Below are 16,170 nucleotides of genomic sequence, written 5' to 3' on the forward strand. Positions count from 1 at the left end.
ATGTCACACTTTATCAGATTGCTCATATTCAGAACTTTAACATAAATTATACTTAGCACAAACACAACACGAAAGGTAACACAAACAGAACACGACAGGTAACACAAACTTAACCTGAAAGGTAACAAAAACACGACATGAAAGGTAGCACAAACACAACATGAAAGGTAACACAAACACAACACGAAAGGTAACACAAACACAACCTGAAAGGTAACAAAAACACAACATGAAAGGTAACATAAACACAACATGAAAGGTAACATAAACACAACATGAAAGGTAACATAAACACAACATGAAAGGTAACAAAAACACGACACAAAAGGTAACACAAACACAACATGAAAGGTAACAAAAACATGACACGAAAGGTAACACAAACACGACATGAAACATAGAAACATAGAAACATAGAATGTGACGGCAGATAAGAACCATTCGGCCCATCTAGTCTGCCCAGTCAAAGGTAACACAAGCACAGCATGAGAGGTAACACAAACACAACATGAAAGATAACACAAACACAACACGAAAGGTAACAAGCACAATATGAAATGTAACAAAAACACGACACGAAATTTAATACAAAAAAAATTAAAAGAAACACAAACAGAACACGAAAGGTAACACATACACAACATGAAAGGTAACACAAGCACAGCATGAAAGGTTGTAATGGAGTAAGCTTGTTTTAATGAATCCGGTGCTCGTTAAGATTGGAGTACGGGATGGTGGTAATAAATGAGCAATGTCTCTGTGTTTACCTGATGGTAATATGTCCATTTCATGAACCAAATGAGTGAAGAGGAGAGCAGAGTATTAGACAATAGGTGACAGAATAGGTAGAGGATGTACAGGAGGAATAGGAGCAGTTCTAGGAGAAGGTTTCGATTCCTATAATTAATGTATTATTAACCATCCATAACAATAATAATCAATCCTAATACAAATGATTAAATAGTAAATAGTGTCTGGCTGAATGTCCACAAATCTTCCTATTAGGGGAGTATAAAGTAATGTTGGCTCTGTAGGTGTTAGCAAACTACATGTCCCATGATGCTCAGTCAGCCTGTAGGAAATGTCGATCACATTATAGTTGAATGCAGACTCACGTCTATTGGCTCAGGATTAGATTGGTAAAGCGCTCTGCAAAATATAGCATTTTATTCTCTTTTAAACCTTGTATCAAAAATTAATATTAAAGAGAAACTCCAAAATTGCCATCTGATGCCAGCACGCGCAGCATGCTTGCGCCAGACAGTCAATCGAAGCACAGGCCCCCCCCCCCACCCCCCATCCGTGCCTCCCCTGTTCTCCTCTAGATCCATTCTCCCTGACTTTCCTCTCCCTCCATTGAGGAGTGCCATCAGGCAAATAGAGTCAGGGTGAGGGAGAACTTGGACTCAGTAATGGAATGGAGGTGTGTTTTAAATCTTTTTTTAATTAAACTTTGGGGGGAGGGTGGGGGTTACTTTAACCAAAACCAGTGTTTTATGAAATATAGAGCCCACAGGTCCTCCCCTCCCTCGCGCCACAAGGAAGTGCCTCTAGTGGCTGTCTTGTTGACAGCCACTAGAGGCTGCCCTGCAATTATTGCAGTTTCTCAAAAACTGCTGTGTTTTATATTTGAGGAGTAAATGGTACTGGGACACAGCACCCAGACCACTTCAATGAGTTGAAGTGTTCTGGATAACTATAGTGTCCCTTTAAATATAAAGAATCTATTAGAGTAAAGAGAAAATGCTTCCTTTCAGTCGTGGAAGAAGCCATTTTTCCAGTATGCTTTGGGCCTGCTGGTTTTAATAGTAGGGTGTGTGATTTATTACATTTTATTCGTTGTTGAAAGAATTTTAAGTCGGCTCAAACAATCAGAATAAAATCAGTGAGCCTGGTATCCTATCAGAATCATGCCAGTAAGTATATGGGTGGCACTGAATGCATACAAACAAACAAAAAAAAAACCATCAATTTAAGAGAAATAAAAAATTGGGAAAATAACCCTAAACATGTGTGCAGTTGAAGCTCTGTGTTTTGATTTATGTCTCTGTTGCATTTGGGAGAGGTGGTGTCCTGTTTAGTAAAAATAGTTTGGGGGGGAATAAAATAAAGTGTTTTTCCTTTTTGAAACATAAATATTTGTTTGATTTGTATTCAAAATACAAACCAGAGAAGCAAAGTTTATTATTTTTTTTATTCAAACAATTTATATATATATATTTTTTAGACCGTTAGACAAAATAACTTAGACAGTAACAAACATAAAAAAAGTAGGAACAGAATCTCAGCCACCCCAATCCTCCTCTCTCTCTCTCCCCCTCTCTCCCCAGCCAAGCATCCCCTTCTCCCTTGTCCTCCCCCTCGAACCAAAAGCCCACATATAAAGAAAGGGAAAATTCCATTGTTTTTTTCTTTAATACATTGAACGACTGTTATAGTGTAATTTCCCATTATTACACTTGCGTTAACATGAATGAATACAGTGGTTTAGTCTTCACCAAGAAAGGAAAAGATGAACAGAGAGAGAAAAAAAAAAAGAAAAAAAAAAACAACAAAGTTTGTGTTTCCCACTAGTTTCTTCTTCAATTCTGTTGGCTTTGGTAAAAATAGGATTTTTTTTTTTTGATTTTTTTTAATATTAGGGCTTCTTCAAAGATACTTAAAGAAATATTTCAGAGATTTGTGACAGAAAATAAATGTCCACGTGATACTCAGTACAGCTAGTTCGCTGTATTTTCATTGCCGGGGGCATATCCTACTGTTAAATTTAATGATTCATTTTAAAACAATCAAACTATTAGACCCCAGTTTAGCTGTACTTTTAGTTGCTGCCGTTACAGGACTCGGAATGTTAGATTAAATAGTGAGAGGTTACAAGTTTGAGGAAGAGACGCAAGCATATGTCCCAGATTTAAGTGGGATCACGGAGATAGAGGCCTGCCAAGATAGAATGAGCAGGTGAACAGGGAGCACAGCTTGGGCAAAATTTATAGCCGTGGTGCCATTAAGGAAAAAATTAGCCGTTGGCGGCTATCATATTAAAGGGTGAGAAAGCCGTGAATTATTTTTTTTAAGATCTTATTGCTTACAATGATAATTTTACCTTACAAAAGGCCACTTTTAATGAGTGAACTAAGGAAGGAGCCATGATTTAATGCCATTTTTCGTCTTTCACTTTTTTTTTTCAAAACACATTTTATTACGTTTTTTTTTATACTTTTGTTCTGTTTCACAAATCCAAATGACTTTTTTTTTTGTGAAAAGGCTTTGGGGGAAATTTGTTTCCTGGTGCAATGTTAAAATGTCAATTTATCATTTGTGTGAACTTTGAGACCCTAAAACAATTTTGAAAAAGGTGGGATACCGTCCTCTTTTGTGATAATCTATATTAAGAGTTCTTTATGTCCTTCTACATGAAACATATTCCATTCCTCAGGATAACACAGTATCTCATTACAAGGGATTGTTGGAAACAGAGAGCATCGAACGAGAATCTTTTATTTTTACAATTGTTAAACTTGTAACACAGTATAGGCTGTATTCTATAGACTATGGACTATACAGAGGCAGGCACCGAATGCCATTTGAAATAAATATGGCTGCTTCGTTGACCAGTTTTAAACTTCTACTTATGGGAATGTGATCATAGCCTTTATTTGCAGATCTCTACAGGTTACCTGGAAATCAGTTTGATCTGACTTTAGCAGGGACTGGCAGGGACTGATCTGTTACTTTAAACAGGCTAGCTGGAAATGCTTGACTCTCCTGTCTCTTGGGACTGCTGCTGGGATGGTGACCGACCGCATGCTCACTTTCCTGTAGGCCAAAGGGGGTTATGTCACCTTGAAGGTTTGCTTGACAACCTTCAAGCAAACAACCTTCTACCTGGTCAGATACTGTGAGACTTGCTCCAGCAGTATGGTGGCTACCGCTTGTGAAACAGCAGTTCATGAGCATGAGTTGGACCCCATTCAAGCAGACTTTACATGGTATGAACTACTTTAGTTCTTCCTTTTTGTTTTAAGGTAACACTTGAGGCACCACAACCGTTATTGGTTATCGGTTATAGTGTCTGTACCCTCAAATCCTCAAGTCAATATTAAACCATTTTTGAACACTGAATGAGGGTATCTGGCCTTCTACAGTCCAGCCCCAACTGGTGGTATGGGTAAGCCAGAGATCACACACTCTTCCTTGGCTATACCATTCCATATCAACAATGGTTGGCCGTGACAGACTAAAAGTGGTCAACTGACACTCTCAGCCAGTCTCCTCCGTCCATTACTGCTTGAGTTAATGCTTCCTCATTAGCCCAAGCAACAGATTTTACCTGTCTAGGTCGGTGCCTTTTCACTGCCTCGTTTGGTGGTTTTTACCTGACACGGGAAGAGAAAGTTTGTTTGGCCAGTGTGGTAAGAGAGTGAAATATTAGGAAAGGGGCACAGCAGATGGGTTAATTTGCGGATGAACCAGAAAAGCAGAGTTGTGGTATAAAAATGGTACACCTTTATAAAGTACAATTTATATTAAAGTTGAATAGTGATTGTAAATGTGGTTTCGATTTTCCAAAATCAAGTGTCCGCACAATGTGTGTTTTAATAAATGTATTTAAAAAATAAAATACATCTTAGGTTTCTAAATTCTTTTCTAGTGTCTTAGATAAATGAAGGATTTATCAGGCGTAACAATTATTTTAATCTCACAGGCCTCCTGTGCACGCCCTCCTTCCGTACGCCAAAAAGACAAAAACTGATTATCACGTCTTATAAAATAGGAGAATAACGTGTATGAGCTGATGTTTCCTATGAGAGACAGGGGAAGTGTGACTTGGCATGAATTTCTCTATACTTAACATGCTAGCTGGGTATTTAGAATTGAAGTGGTTTCCACACAATTTAAAAATAGACAGTTTATTAATCTAAACTGCAAGCACATGTGGAAGAGGCCTACAGATTGACATCCACGGGATTAGTTTAGCCTTGCCTTTTTCTAGAGGTCATCTCCAAGGTACACGGCAGGAATGCTGAATAAATGTGGCCAGTACTGCACTCAAAAAACTAATACATAACGCTTAATTTACTGTCTCCTAAGGCGAGATGACCATTTTTCACATAACAATATTGGATTACAGTTGCACAGGCTACGAATTTATTTTTCCCTTTGTTACCATTTTATTTTTGCACTTTTTTTTTTTTTACCCCCTGCGTGTGTTCTGATAAAGAAAAATATATGTAGTTTAGTTCTCACAAAAAGGTTAGAGAAAAAGGCTGGGTGGGGTGTTTAATCTGCACGAGACCTACAATTATACATATCTGCGTTGGTTAATAGGATTCAAAGTGAAGAGCAATTCCTTTTTATGGGTTTGCGACATAAAAGATCAAATCCCTGGCAGATGCCCCATCGAGCCAACTCAAGTTAGCAGTCTTAGAAAGATGTTCTCTTTGACAGATGATCAAATAAACTGTGCGTTTTGTGTGTTTGGAAAGCCTGGCACAATAGAATAAAGGGCACACACAAAAATAGTACATAAAAAGGTTTTTGGAATTTTGTGATTTGTAACAATTTGTCTGACCTTTTCATCATTTTCCCCTTCTCTCTTTTTCTCTCTTGCACAGTCTGTTTTGTTATCGACTTCAATCAAGAGAGAGGGTGAATCTCCGACATCGTCTCCCCATTCGGCAGAAGACATTCACCACTCGGACAGATATCAGGTGTGCAGATCTGAAAGGCGCAAGAATTACAAAACGAAAGATAACAAAATAAGGGGGCTAATTACTGCCCCAGTCCCAAAAAAGGTGACATAACTATGTCATTTTTTAATGTTGAAGGAGTCCTGCTATTGCTAGACAGACATGGCAGTGCTTGTGTTGTTTTCTATAAATGCCCACATTAAAATATATGGGGACGCTGTAGGCACCATTTCATTTCACTGATTTGCTTATGCTGCCTGGAGTTTCCTGGCGCCATCCCTCCATTTAGTATTATACCAATTCTGAGCAATTTAACATTGAATGAGGCTACCTGGCCACCTACAGCCCAGCCTTACTAGAGGTGTGGCTAAGGCAGAGGTTGCACACTTCCTTCTAGCCATACCGATTCATACCAGCAATGGGCACTGTGATTGACTGAAAGCGGTCAGCTGACACTCTCAGCCAATCACTGCCGCCCATTACTGCTTACAGCAGGCAAAGTAGCATAGACGGAATGGGCTAACGCGTTTTGTGCCTCACTGGCACTTCATCAGGACTGCAGCGTTTAACAATTAAAAACAGTTTAACACTAAATGGTAGGACGACACCAGGGGACTCTGGGCACTATAGCCACTTCACTAAAATGAAGTGGTTACCGTGCTTAGATTGTCCCTTAAAAGGTACACTCCTCGCTGTAAATTACCTATTTTTAATACATTGTATAGAAAACTACACTCGTTTTTACAGTCCCTGAATTTACATTGGTTACAACTTTTGCAGTGAGTTCTGTACAAACCAGGAAGAGGCCCAGCCAATAAGGTTCAATGGAACCTTGATTTATCCCACAAACCCCTACTAAGGACTCTAGTTAGAGTTGTGTGAGTGGATCAATGGCGATCAGTTACCTTTTGAAATATGTGGGTTACCTTTTTTCCTGAATAACAAAACACATATTTTTTTCCCAAATGAAAAATGTAACAAATTTACAAGTTTTTCAGTTAATTCTCTAAGGGGTTCTCTGCACCATGAGCACTAAAATTCCTGCTCTTTGAGATTAAGTAGAGTGACTAAAGAATCAAATGAAGAATTAATGTTGATTTATAGCGATTTTCTTTCTGCCTTATATTCTGTGCTTTATCAAAATTATTCAATATAATTGTTTCATTCTTAAAAAATAATGTTTCCCATCTCTCCACATTGCTTCTTCAATTACTTTATTTACCCCGTATTAATCTTAGCTCTTATTTCACCAACATCTCTCTTCCTTCTGCTTGGCCTTCCCTAATTTTACTTATAGTCCCCTCTTTATTAAATCACCTCATCAGGCTGAGCCCAATGAGAGTTGTCCAAATCTGTGAAGAAGTCTCAAAAATGTGTAGGCAATCACCTGATATCTGTGATTTCTGGGCGTCATTGACTTGCTCCCGCTCCTTGCCCTGTACATGGGGACAAGTGGGCAGGAGAATAACAGGAAATGGAGCTGGGAAAAAAGTGTTGGATGCCGGGCGCAGTAAAGAAGACAGGAACGAAGAGCAAAGTGCAACGCAGATAAGAGAGAACTTGCCGTGTGTGTCAGTCTGTATGTTTGTGTATGTCAGTCTGCACATGGGTCTGTGTGTGTGTAGGTATGAGTCTGTGTGTGTGTATGGGTCTGTGTGTGTGTATGTATGGGTCTGTGTGTATGTATGGGTCTGTCTGTGTGTATGTGGATGTATGGATCTATGTGTGTGTGTGTATGTATGGGTTTGTGTGTGTGTGTGTGTGTGTGTGTCTGTATGGGTCTGTGTGTGTGTGTGTATGTATGGGTCTCTCTGTCTGTCTGTCTGTGTGTGTGGATGTCTGGGTTTGTGTGTATGTATGGGTCTGTGTGTGTGTCTTTATGAGTCAGTGTGTGTGTGTGTATCGATTTGTGTATGTATTGGTCAGCATGCGTCTGCATGGTTCAGCGTGTGTCTGCATCGGTCAGTGCGTGTCTTTATGGGTCAGTGTGTGTGTGTATGTATGGGTCTGTTTGTGTGTATGGGTCAGCGTGTCTGCATGGGTCATCGTGTGTGTTTATGAGTCAGTGTATATGTATGGGTCTGTTTGTGTGTCTTTATGAGTCAGTGTGTGTCTGTGTGTATGGGTCAGTGTGTGTCTGCATGGGTCAGTGTGTGTGTGTGTGTGTGTGTGTGGAGGAGTTTCAGTGTGTGTGTGGTCAGTGTGTGTGTGTGTGTATTGGTAAGTTTAGGTAAGTCTGCATGAGTGGGTAGAACGAATGGGGCAGCAAAGATTTTTTCGCCTAGGGTGGCAATAATCCTTGCACCGGCCCTGTCCTTGACTATAACTCCCATCACTCTGACTACACAAGGTGCAGCTGTGTAACAGCTGGAATGGTGCACTTGCCCTGCCCAAGTCTGTCTGTGTAACACCTGCCCTTGTGTACTCAGCACGCATTCTGTGTCTGTCTCCCGAGCAGCACGAGTGTTTGATTCCGTCACTGTCTGAGTCAAGCTGTCAAGCTCAGAGTGACTGTGTACCTTGTACTGCAAATGCTTTTGCACTTGGCAGATTGAACTGATCCAGCCTACAGAGAGGAATAGTCAGTAGGCAGCATTTCATAAAGTCTGTCATTACAGCCGGACTGACATGTCTCTGTCTGAGAGCCATTAGTATAGACAAGCTCTGAGATGTTAACTTCCCAGCGGTTGACAAGTGTGGCATTGCAATCCACCAAAAATAGAAGGGACAAGACAGAGGGGGAAAATGGGGGGGGGAGGGGGAACCCAACGTGTCAATCGCACAGCATGCACAACACTTGATTCCACAAATTTCACCGATGATAGACATGCGTGCACTTATTATTTACACAAACGAAAACCGACACTGGGATTTATTTACTAACCTCGGATTTGTGAAGAATTGTCATTTTAAACCAAAATAGTAAAAATCGATAAATTTACAGTTCTTTATCCAGTCTGGCTATGTTGGTTTAAAATGTGCAGTTTCTTTGTTTTCCTGTTTAGCAGGTAAACCCCAACGTCTTTAAATCTGTTTGTTTGGTATTATAATTTATTAGACGTGGTAATTGCATACTTTTTTTAAAGGAGAATTTTTTTTTTCACAAGAACGCTGAGCTTAATGTTTTTCCTCCTTATACACGGGATGGTTAGGTCGTTATGGTGGTTAGAGCATGCTTTTAATGATTCGTGTGACATGGATTTATTTATACTATATTTGGTGTTTCCACATATATACTGGTAGGAGATAGCTCAGTAGTTAGTGTTCCAGCTGACGCTTCACACAGGTACAGCTTTAATCTAAGACTTCAATAATTCTCATTTCAATAAAATGAGGAGCAATAAGTTAGGTAACAACATCTAGACCCCAGGACTTACTAGTAAAAGCTGATTAACCCTTCTTGGTTAAATGCTGTTATTCTGTCATTGTAATTATTATTATTAGTTTTATTACCCTTGTTATTGCACTGGGCCAGATTGATGGCATTAACCTTTTAAGTGCTGGAGGTGTGATTAAAAGGCCATTAAGTGAAGTGGAGATACGAGCATTAGTACCAGTTTAGTAAAATCTTTATACATACAGCTGACTGTATACCAAAAAAAAAAAAATTAAACAAAAATATAAAAGAAATGTGGTCAGTACAGACCAGAGCAGGTAAAACGTGCCTCTATTTCCTCCATTGCTCCCCATCTCATCACGTTTCTCAGTTTTTTTGTGAATTTGTTTTCTCATGGTCCTGAATCAGCCTAAAACTCAGTTAATTGTCATGGTAAAATGAGGTTATTAACTGTGGTATCTGTAAGATGGACACCAGCTATTCATATTATTACCCTACTTGTTGGCTAATATATCTTGGGGGAAAATAAGTATTCACACACACTCTCTCTCTAAGGGGGACAGAGAGTGAAACACTCATGGTTATTCGCTGAACTCTAAAATAAATCAGATTGGCAAAGCAGAGGCAAAAAGTTGTTACTTAAGCCAAGGTGAAGATTTTTTTTCCAGATGAACTACTTTTGCCTCAGTTTTTTTCCCGCTTGGTTCTAATTTGTGAATTTTTGGAGTTTAGAGAAAAGCCATGTCACAGTCCAGGACTCTTAGGACCCCCAATTTTCTAATAGAAATTAGTATTGTTTTTCTTTTGTTCAGGAAGATTAGATTGTCATGACAGACAAGTAGACAGGGCGACTGCCTTAGTAAAGTGGATTTTTAAAATGTTTTCACACCTGAATAATAACAGAAAAAAAAGGCTTTCTTTATGACAGATGAAACAGAACCTGGGGGGTCTGTACTTTTTAACATATAGAGTGTACAGATAGATCTGAACCATTGCAATCCAGGTACCACTACCATCCTCTGATTGAGAGAGTTTAGGGGGGAGACCCCCATTTACTGAAAGGAGTACTCCCAGGGAAGCAACTCTTTTATATGTGCTGTATTCTGGGTCTTTTGGGAAAAGCGTCTCAATCCTGGTCTGATTTATGATAAAACAGGGGCGCTGCTGGGGGGAGGAGAGGGGCTGACAGGTGCTGGAGCACCAAATGGGCTTAATTTTGGCTCCATTTAATTTGTTAGCCCGAGTCCCTTGTAATACGGAGGGAGAAATAACACACTTATATAATTTGTGTAAGTGCCACTTTAATTCAGCATATTTGCAGTAAATTATACAGCATGGTGTGTGGGGTATTACTGTGGCTTTTAATGCAGTGCATACAGGGTTAATCATAGGTGTTAGCAGTCACGTATTTGCTGGAACAGTCCTGCATTTTGGGGTACTCTACCAGCAAAAATACACCCCAGGGACCTGAGCCACATTTTGAAATCTGCTGCTAGGAAGGGACTGGGCACTAGGAACGTACAGAGTGTTTCAGCAGCGCTGCGGGATAGTCTGCATGCGGGGACAGGCTGTCACTCAACATGGACAGCCCTGGCATAGTACACTGGGCATCCTGCTCCCTTCTATACACTGGAAGACTGACAGGGATCATTGACAACGATGGGTTAAAGGAACACTATAGTGTCCGGAATACAAACATGTATTGCTGACACTAAACTTCTAAAAGCGCTATTTAGAGTGTCCCTTTAATATAGCATGGCTTAGGGTTCATACAGCAGGGGTGGAGTTTTAAACATATGTTTATATACAACTCTGGATTCAATCAAAGATTTAATGTCACAATTTGATTTATACAAAACATTACGGTTTAGGGATGGACCTGTGCGTGGAGTAGGGCTGGTTTTAGGAGGGTCTTAAAGAGGCACTCCGGTTACCATAACAACTTCATCTAAATGGCCCCCAGACACACTCCTACCTTAAGTGGTTAAACCTTGCCCCTCTGTTAGTTAATGTTAGTTTTGTGAATACATTTTGAGGTGACTTTCCTGGGTACATTGCTCGCTGTGCACCCTGTTTGCGCCCCCGCCTTTTTATTCCGCTTGGAATGGAGAAAGGTGAATTATCCGACATGGGAGCTTTGGTGAGAAGACAAGACTTCATAAAGTGTCCATAACTAAATAGTTCCATAGAAAACCCAATGTCTTTAATGTATTTTTACTGAACCCTGGCCAGTCTACAAAAATAATGGCACAATGAGGATCAGCTAACATTTTGGCTTCTAAAGCAGGCTCCTTCCTACTGACCTGAAGGACATGAGGGGAGGTACATTTACACTAATCTCACAGTTCTGAGGCTTTGGTGCTGCTGTCTATAGGCATGCAACCTACAGCTGTATGATTAGATTTTGTAGGATAATTGGATCTTGACACAAACCTTTTAAAGAGACGTGCTCATCATTCCTTGCTCTTAATGTGAGATAACATTTGTACAAGGAATATATCTAGTTATTCCATATCTTACACACTCATTGATTTCCTTGATCTCAGGAGCAGAAGCCTGTTGTTAATGCACTGACAGCTAGAGGGTGAGTTACACTATCCTTTTAAAATAAAGGAGCGTGAACAGAATATATAGGTGCCCCTCCAGCCTTCTGAGCCCACCTTGATTTTTAAAATGCTCTTCAATTTACAACCAGATGGCAGCCATGGGAAGGGGTGAATGTGAATCACTATAACAAATAGTTCACCATGACCAGTGAGGTCTCAGGGCCCTGACACCATGCCTGCTGGATGGGAAGGTATCAAAACACGTTGAGGGCACTTTCCTAACTCCAGCCTCCTTTCTTACACTACCACTCCCTGACAGCATGCCATGGGACACATTTTATTGTTTAATTAATTAGACTTACATGGCCAGGGGAGGTAGAGATGCAGAGTTGAGTTTTGGCTCAAACTGTGTCTTCAGCAGTCTGGAGTCAAGCGCAAGGTATGAAAATGGTGGACAGAGTTCCAGGAGACCAGTATGGACAGAACTCCTGGCCAGTCGGGCAGATCTAACTATCTCTGTACCGTCCGTAGGCTGGAGCTCAGTCAGAAAGAAATACCGGCCTTTGCAATGCAAGTATTCTTGCAATACCGGCACCGGCCAGATAGCCTCAAATACCAGCTGTATCAGTAACATACCGGCCAGGTGGCAACCCTAATTATTCCACGTGATCCTCCATAGACCTCAATGCTGTACTCTTGCACATGTGCGAGAGTTCAGCAGTGACTTTGGCTCCTGGTGCTGAATCACCAGGGGCTAAAGAGGACCCGCCGGGAAAAGATGGCGGTGCCTGCGAAGGACATGTTAAGGTAAGTAGAACTCACCTTGCCCTACCCCCTGGATCCCGAGCGGCGATGTCACCTTTTAGGCAAATTCAGACTAGAAATTTTAAGCACTGCTGTAATTGCTTTTAGAAGTTATATTATATGAATACGTAGCAAATTATTTTGGTTGCAATTTTATCTGAAAGGTGGGTGCAATGTCCCATAGGCTGCAGTACATGCAATGACAAGCTGCAGAGCATGTCATCACATAATGCAGAGTATACTGTAATACAGGCTGCAGAGCATGTCATCACATAATGCAGAGTATACTGTAATACAGGCTGCAGAGCATGTCATCACATAACGCAGAGTATACTGTAATATAGGCTGCAGAGCATGTCATCACATAATGCAGAGTATACTGTAATACAGGCTGCAGAGCATGTCATCACATAATGCAGAGTATACTGTAATACAGGCTGCAGAGCATGTCATCACATAACGCAGAGTATACTGTAATACAGGTAGCTTCCAACACTGCTAATAGACAAAGATGGACACTTATATTTTAGGGATGTGACCTGGGCTGTTCTGAGAAATGTTAGTTGATTTATAAATAACAATTTGTGCAACTAAATTATAATTTATAACAAGAACAATGTATCTTATTTACACAGGCTGGTTTCTAAACACATTTATTGTAGATTAAAGACACATTACTGGGAGTATTATTGCTGTGGAGCTCTGTTATACACTCAGACACATTACTGGGAGTATTATTGCTGTGGAGCTCTGTTATACACTCAGACACATTACTGGGAGTATTATTACTGTGGAGCTCTGTTATACACTCAGACACATTACTGGGAGTATTATTGCTGTGGAGCTCTGTTATACGCTCAGACACATTACTGGGAGTATTATTGCTGGGGAGCTCTGTTATACGCTCAGACACATTACTGGGAGTATTATTGCTGTGGAGCTCTGTTATACACTCAGACACATTACTGGGAGTATTATTGCTGTGGAGCTCTGTTATACACTCAGACACATTACTGGGAGTATTATTGCTGTGGCGCTCTGTTATACGCTCAGTCACATTACTGGGAGTATTATTGCTGGGGAGCTCTGTTATACGCTCAGTCACATTACTGGGAGTATTATTACTGTGGAGCTCTGTTATACACTCAGACACATTACTGGGAGTATTATTGCTGTGGAGCTCTGTTATACACTCAGACACATTACTGGGAGTATTATTGCTGTGGGGCTCTGTTATACACTCAGACACATTACTGGGAGTATTATTGATGTGGAGCTCTGTTATACACACAGACACATTACTGGGAGTATTATTACTGTGGGGCTCTGTTATACACTCAGACACATTACTGGGAGTATTATTGCTGTGGAGCTCTGTTATACACTCAGACACATTCCTGGGAGTATTATTGCTGTGGGGCTCTGTTATACACTCAGACCCATTACTGGGAGTATTATTGGTGTGGGGCTCTGTTATACACTCAGACACATTACTGGGAGTATTATTACTGTGGAGCTCTGTTATACACTCAGACACATTACTGGGAGTATTATTACTGTGGGGCTCTGTTATACACTCAGACACATTACTGGGAGTATTATTGATGTGGAGCTCTGTTATACACACAGACACATTACTGGGAGTATTATTACTGTGGGGCTCTGTTATACACTCAGACACATTACTGGGAGTATTATTGCTGTGGAGCTCTGTTATACACTCAGACACATTCCTGGGAGTATTATTGCTGTGGGGCTCTGTTATACACTCAGACCCATTACTGGGAGTATTATTGGTGTGGGGCTCTGTTATACACTCAGACACATTACTGGGAGTATTATTACTGTGGAGCTCTGTTATACACTCAGACACATTACTGGGAGTATTATTACTGTGGAGCTCTGTTATACACTCAGACACATTACTGGGAGTATTATTGCTGTGGTGCTCTGTTATACACTCAGACACATTACTGGGAGTATTATTGCTGCAGAGCATGTTACTATGGGAGCTGCAGAGCATGTTACTCCCAGCCTGTCTGCAATGCTCTAAGTGAGGCCTAGGGCAGCGTGCCAAGCTTTTTGCGGTTGCCATGGTAACGCAGGGAGTCTCACCACGCCGACGTGCGCCGTCCTCACGTAAGCAGCCTGGGTCACGTGACTCCGGGAACATGGCGCCCGCTGCAAAGCTGAGCCCTTCATTGTGAATCCTCCGCCATCGGGCTCGATGCCCGGGATTCCGGCCCGTTGCTACCGCCCAGACCGGGCATGAGAGCTGGCCACCCCGCCCAGGGCAGCCCGCCGCCCCCTGAGGCCCCCGGTTACCATGCAGAGTGAGAGCTGCAGGGAGGAAGTAGGTTTGTTTACATCGGGGGGGAGGGGAGAATCCACTGCCATCCTGTCTATTAACTGCCTGGCCATGGGGGCCGGACTGGGGGCCAGGACCATCTCTGTGTCATTATTTATAGGGAATGTCTATTAACCTCATATCTGACCCCCTGCCTGGCCATGGGGGCCGGACTGAGGGCCAGGACCATCTCTGTGTCATTATTTATGGGGAATGTCTATTAACCCCATATCTGACCCCGTGCCTGGCCATGGGGGCCGGACTGGGGGCCAGCACCATCTCTGTGTCATTATTTATAGGGAATGTCTATTATCCCCATATCTGACCCTGTGCCTGGCCCTGGGGGCCGGACTGGGGGCCAGGACCATCTCTGTGTCATTATTTATAGGGAATGTCTATTATCCCCATATCTGACCCCCTGCCTGGCCATGGGGGCCAGGACCATCTCTGTGTCATTATTTATAGGGAATGTCTATTATCCCCATATCTGACCCCCTGCCTGGCCCTGGGGGCCGGACTGGGGGCCAGGACCATCTCTGTGTCATTATTTATAGGGAATGTCTATTATCCCCATATCTGACCCCCTGCCTGGCCATGAGGGCCAGGACCATCTCTGTGTCATTATTTATAGGGAATGTCTATTAACCCCATATCTGACCCCCTGCCTGGCCCTGGGGGCCGGACTGGGGGCCAGGACCATCTCTGTGTCATTATTTATAGGGAATGTCTATTAACCCCATATCTGACCCCGTGCCTGGCCATGGGGGCCGGACTGGGGGCCAGGACCATCTCTGTGTCATTATTTATAGGGAATGTCTATTTACCCCATATCTGACCCCCTGCCTGGCCATGGGGGCCGGACTGAGGGCCAGGACCATCTCTGTGTCATTATTTATAGGGAATGTCTATTAACCCCATATCTGACCCCCTGCCTGGCCATGGGGGCCGGACTGGGGGCCAGCACCATCTCTGTGTCATTATTTATAGGGAATGTCTATTATCCCCATATCTGACCCCCTGCCTGGCCATGGGGGCCAGGACCATCTCTGTGTCATTATTTATAGGGAATGTCTATTAACCCCATATCTGACCCCCTGCCTGGCCATGGGGGCCGGACTGAGGGCCAGGACCATCTCTGTGTCATTATTTATAGGGAATGTCTATTAACCCCATATCTGACCCCCTGCCTGGCCATGGGGGCCGGACTGGGGGCCAGCACCATCTCTCTGTCATTATTTATAGGGAATGTCTATTAACCCCATATCTGACCCCCTGCCTGGCCATGGGGGCCGGACTGGGGGCCAGCACCATCTCTGTGTCATTATTTATAGGGAATGTCTATTATCCCCATATCTGACCCCCTGCCTGACCCTGGGGGCCGGACTGGGGGCCAGCACCATCTCTGTGTCATTATTTATAGGGAATGTCTATTATCCCCATATCTGA

At 42.2% G+C, this 16,170-nt stretch overlaps 1 protein-coding gene across 4 annotated transcripts in view; it reads left to right on the forward strand.

Moving 5' to 3' along the window:
* RNF220 (ring finger protein 220) overlaps window positions 1-16,170 on the forward strand; it is a 245,147-nt gene that overhangs the window by 191,871 nt on the left and 37,106 nt on the right. For 3 of the 4 annotated variants that reach the window (XM_063427717.1, XM_063427719.1, XM_063427716.1), the window contains exon 5: window positions 5,616-5,711. In XM_063427717.1, coding sequence (XP_063283787.1) covers window positions 5,616-5,711 — 96 coding nt within the window. Of the gene's footprint in view, window positions 1-5,615; window positions 5,712-14,511; window positions 14,731-16,170 lie in introns of those variants that run through there. The other variant, XM_063427720.1, reaches the window with a different exon arrangement.

The sequence above is a fragment of the Pelobates fuscus genome, chromosome 7, assembly GCF_036172605.1.
Source record: "Pelobates fuscus isolate aPelFus1 chromosome 7, aPelFus1.pri, whole genome shotgun sequence".
In the NCBI taxonomy this organism is placed as follows: domain Eukaryota; kingdom Metazoa; phylum Chordata; class Amphibia; order Anura; family Pelobatidae; genus Pelobates; species Pelobates fuscus.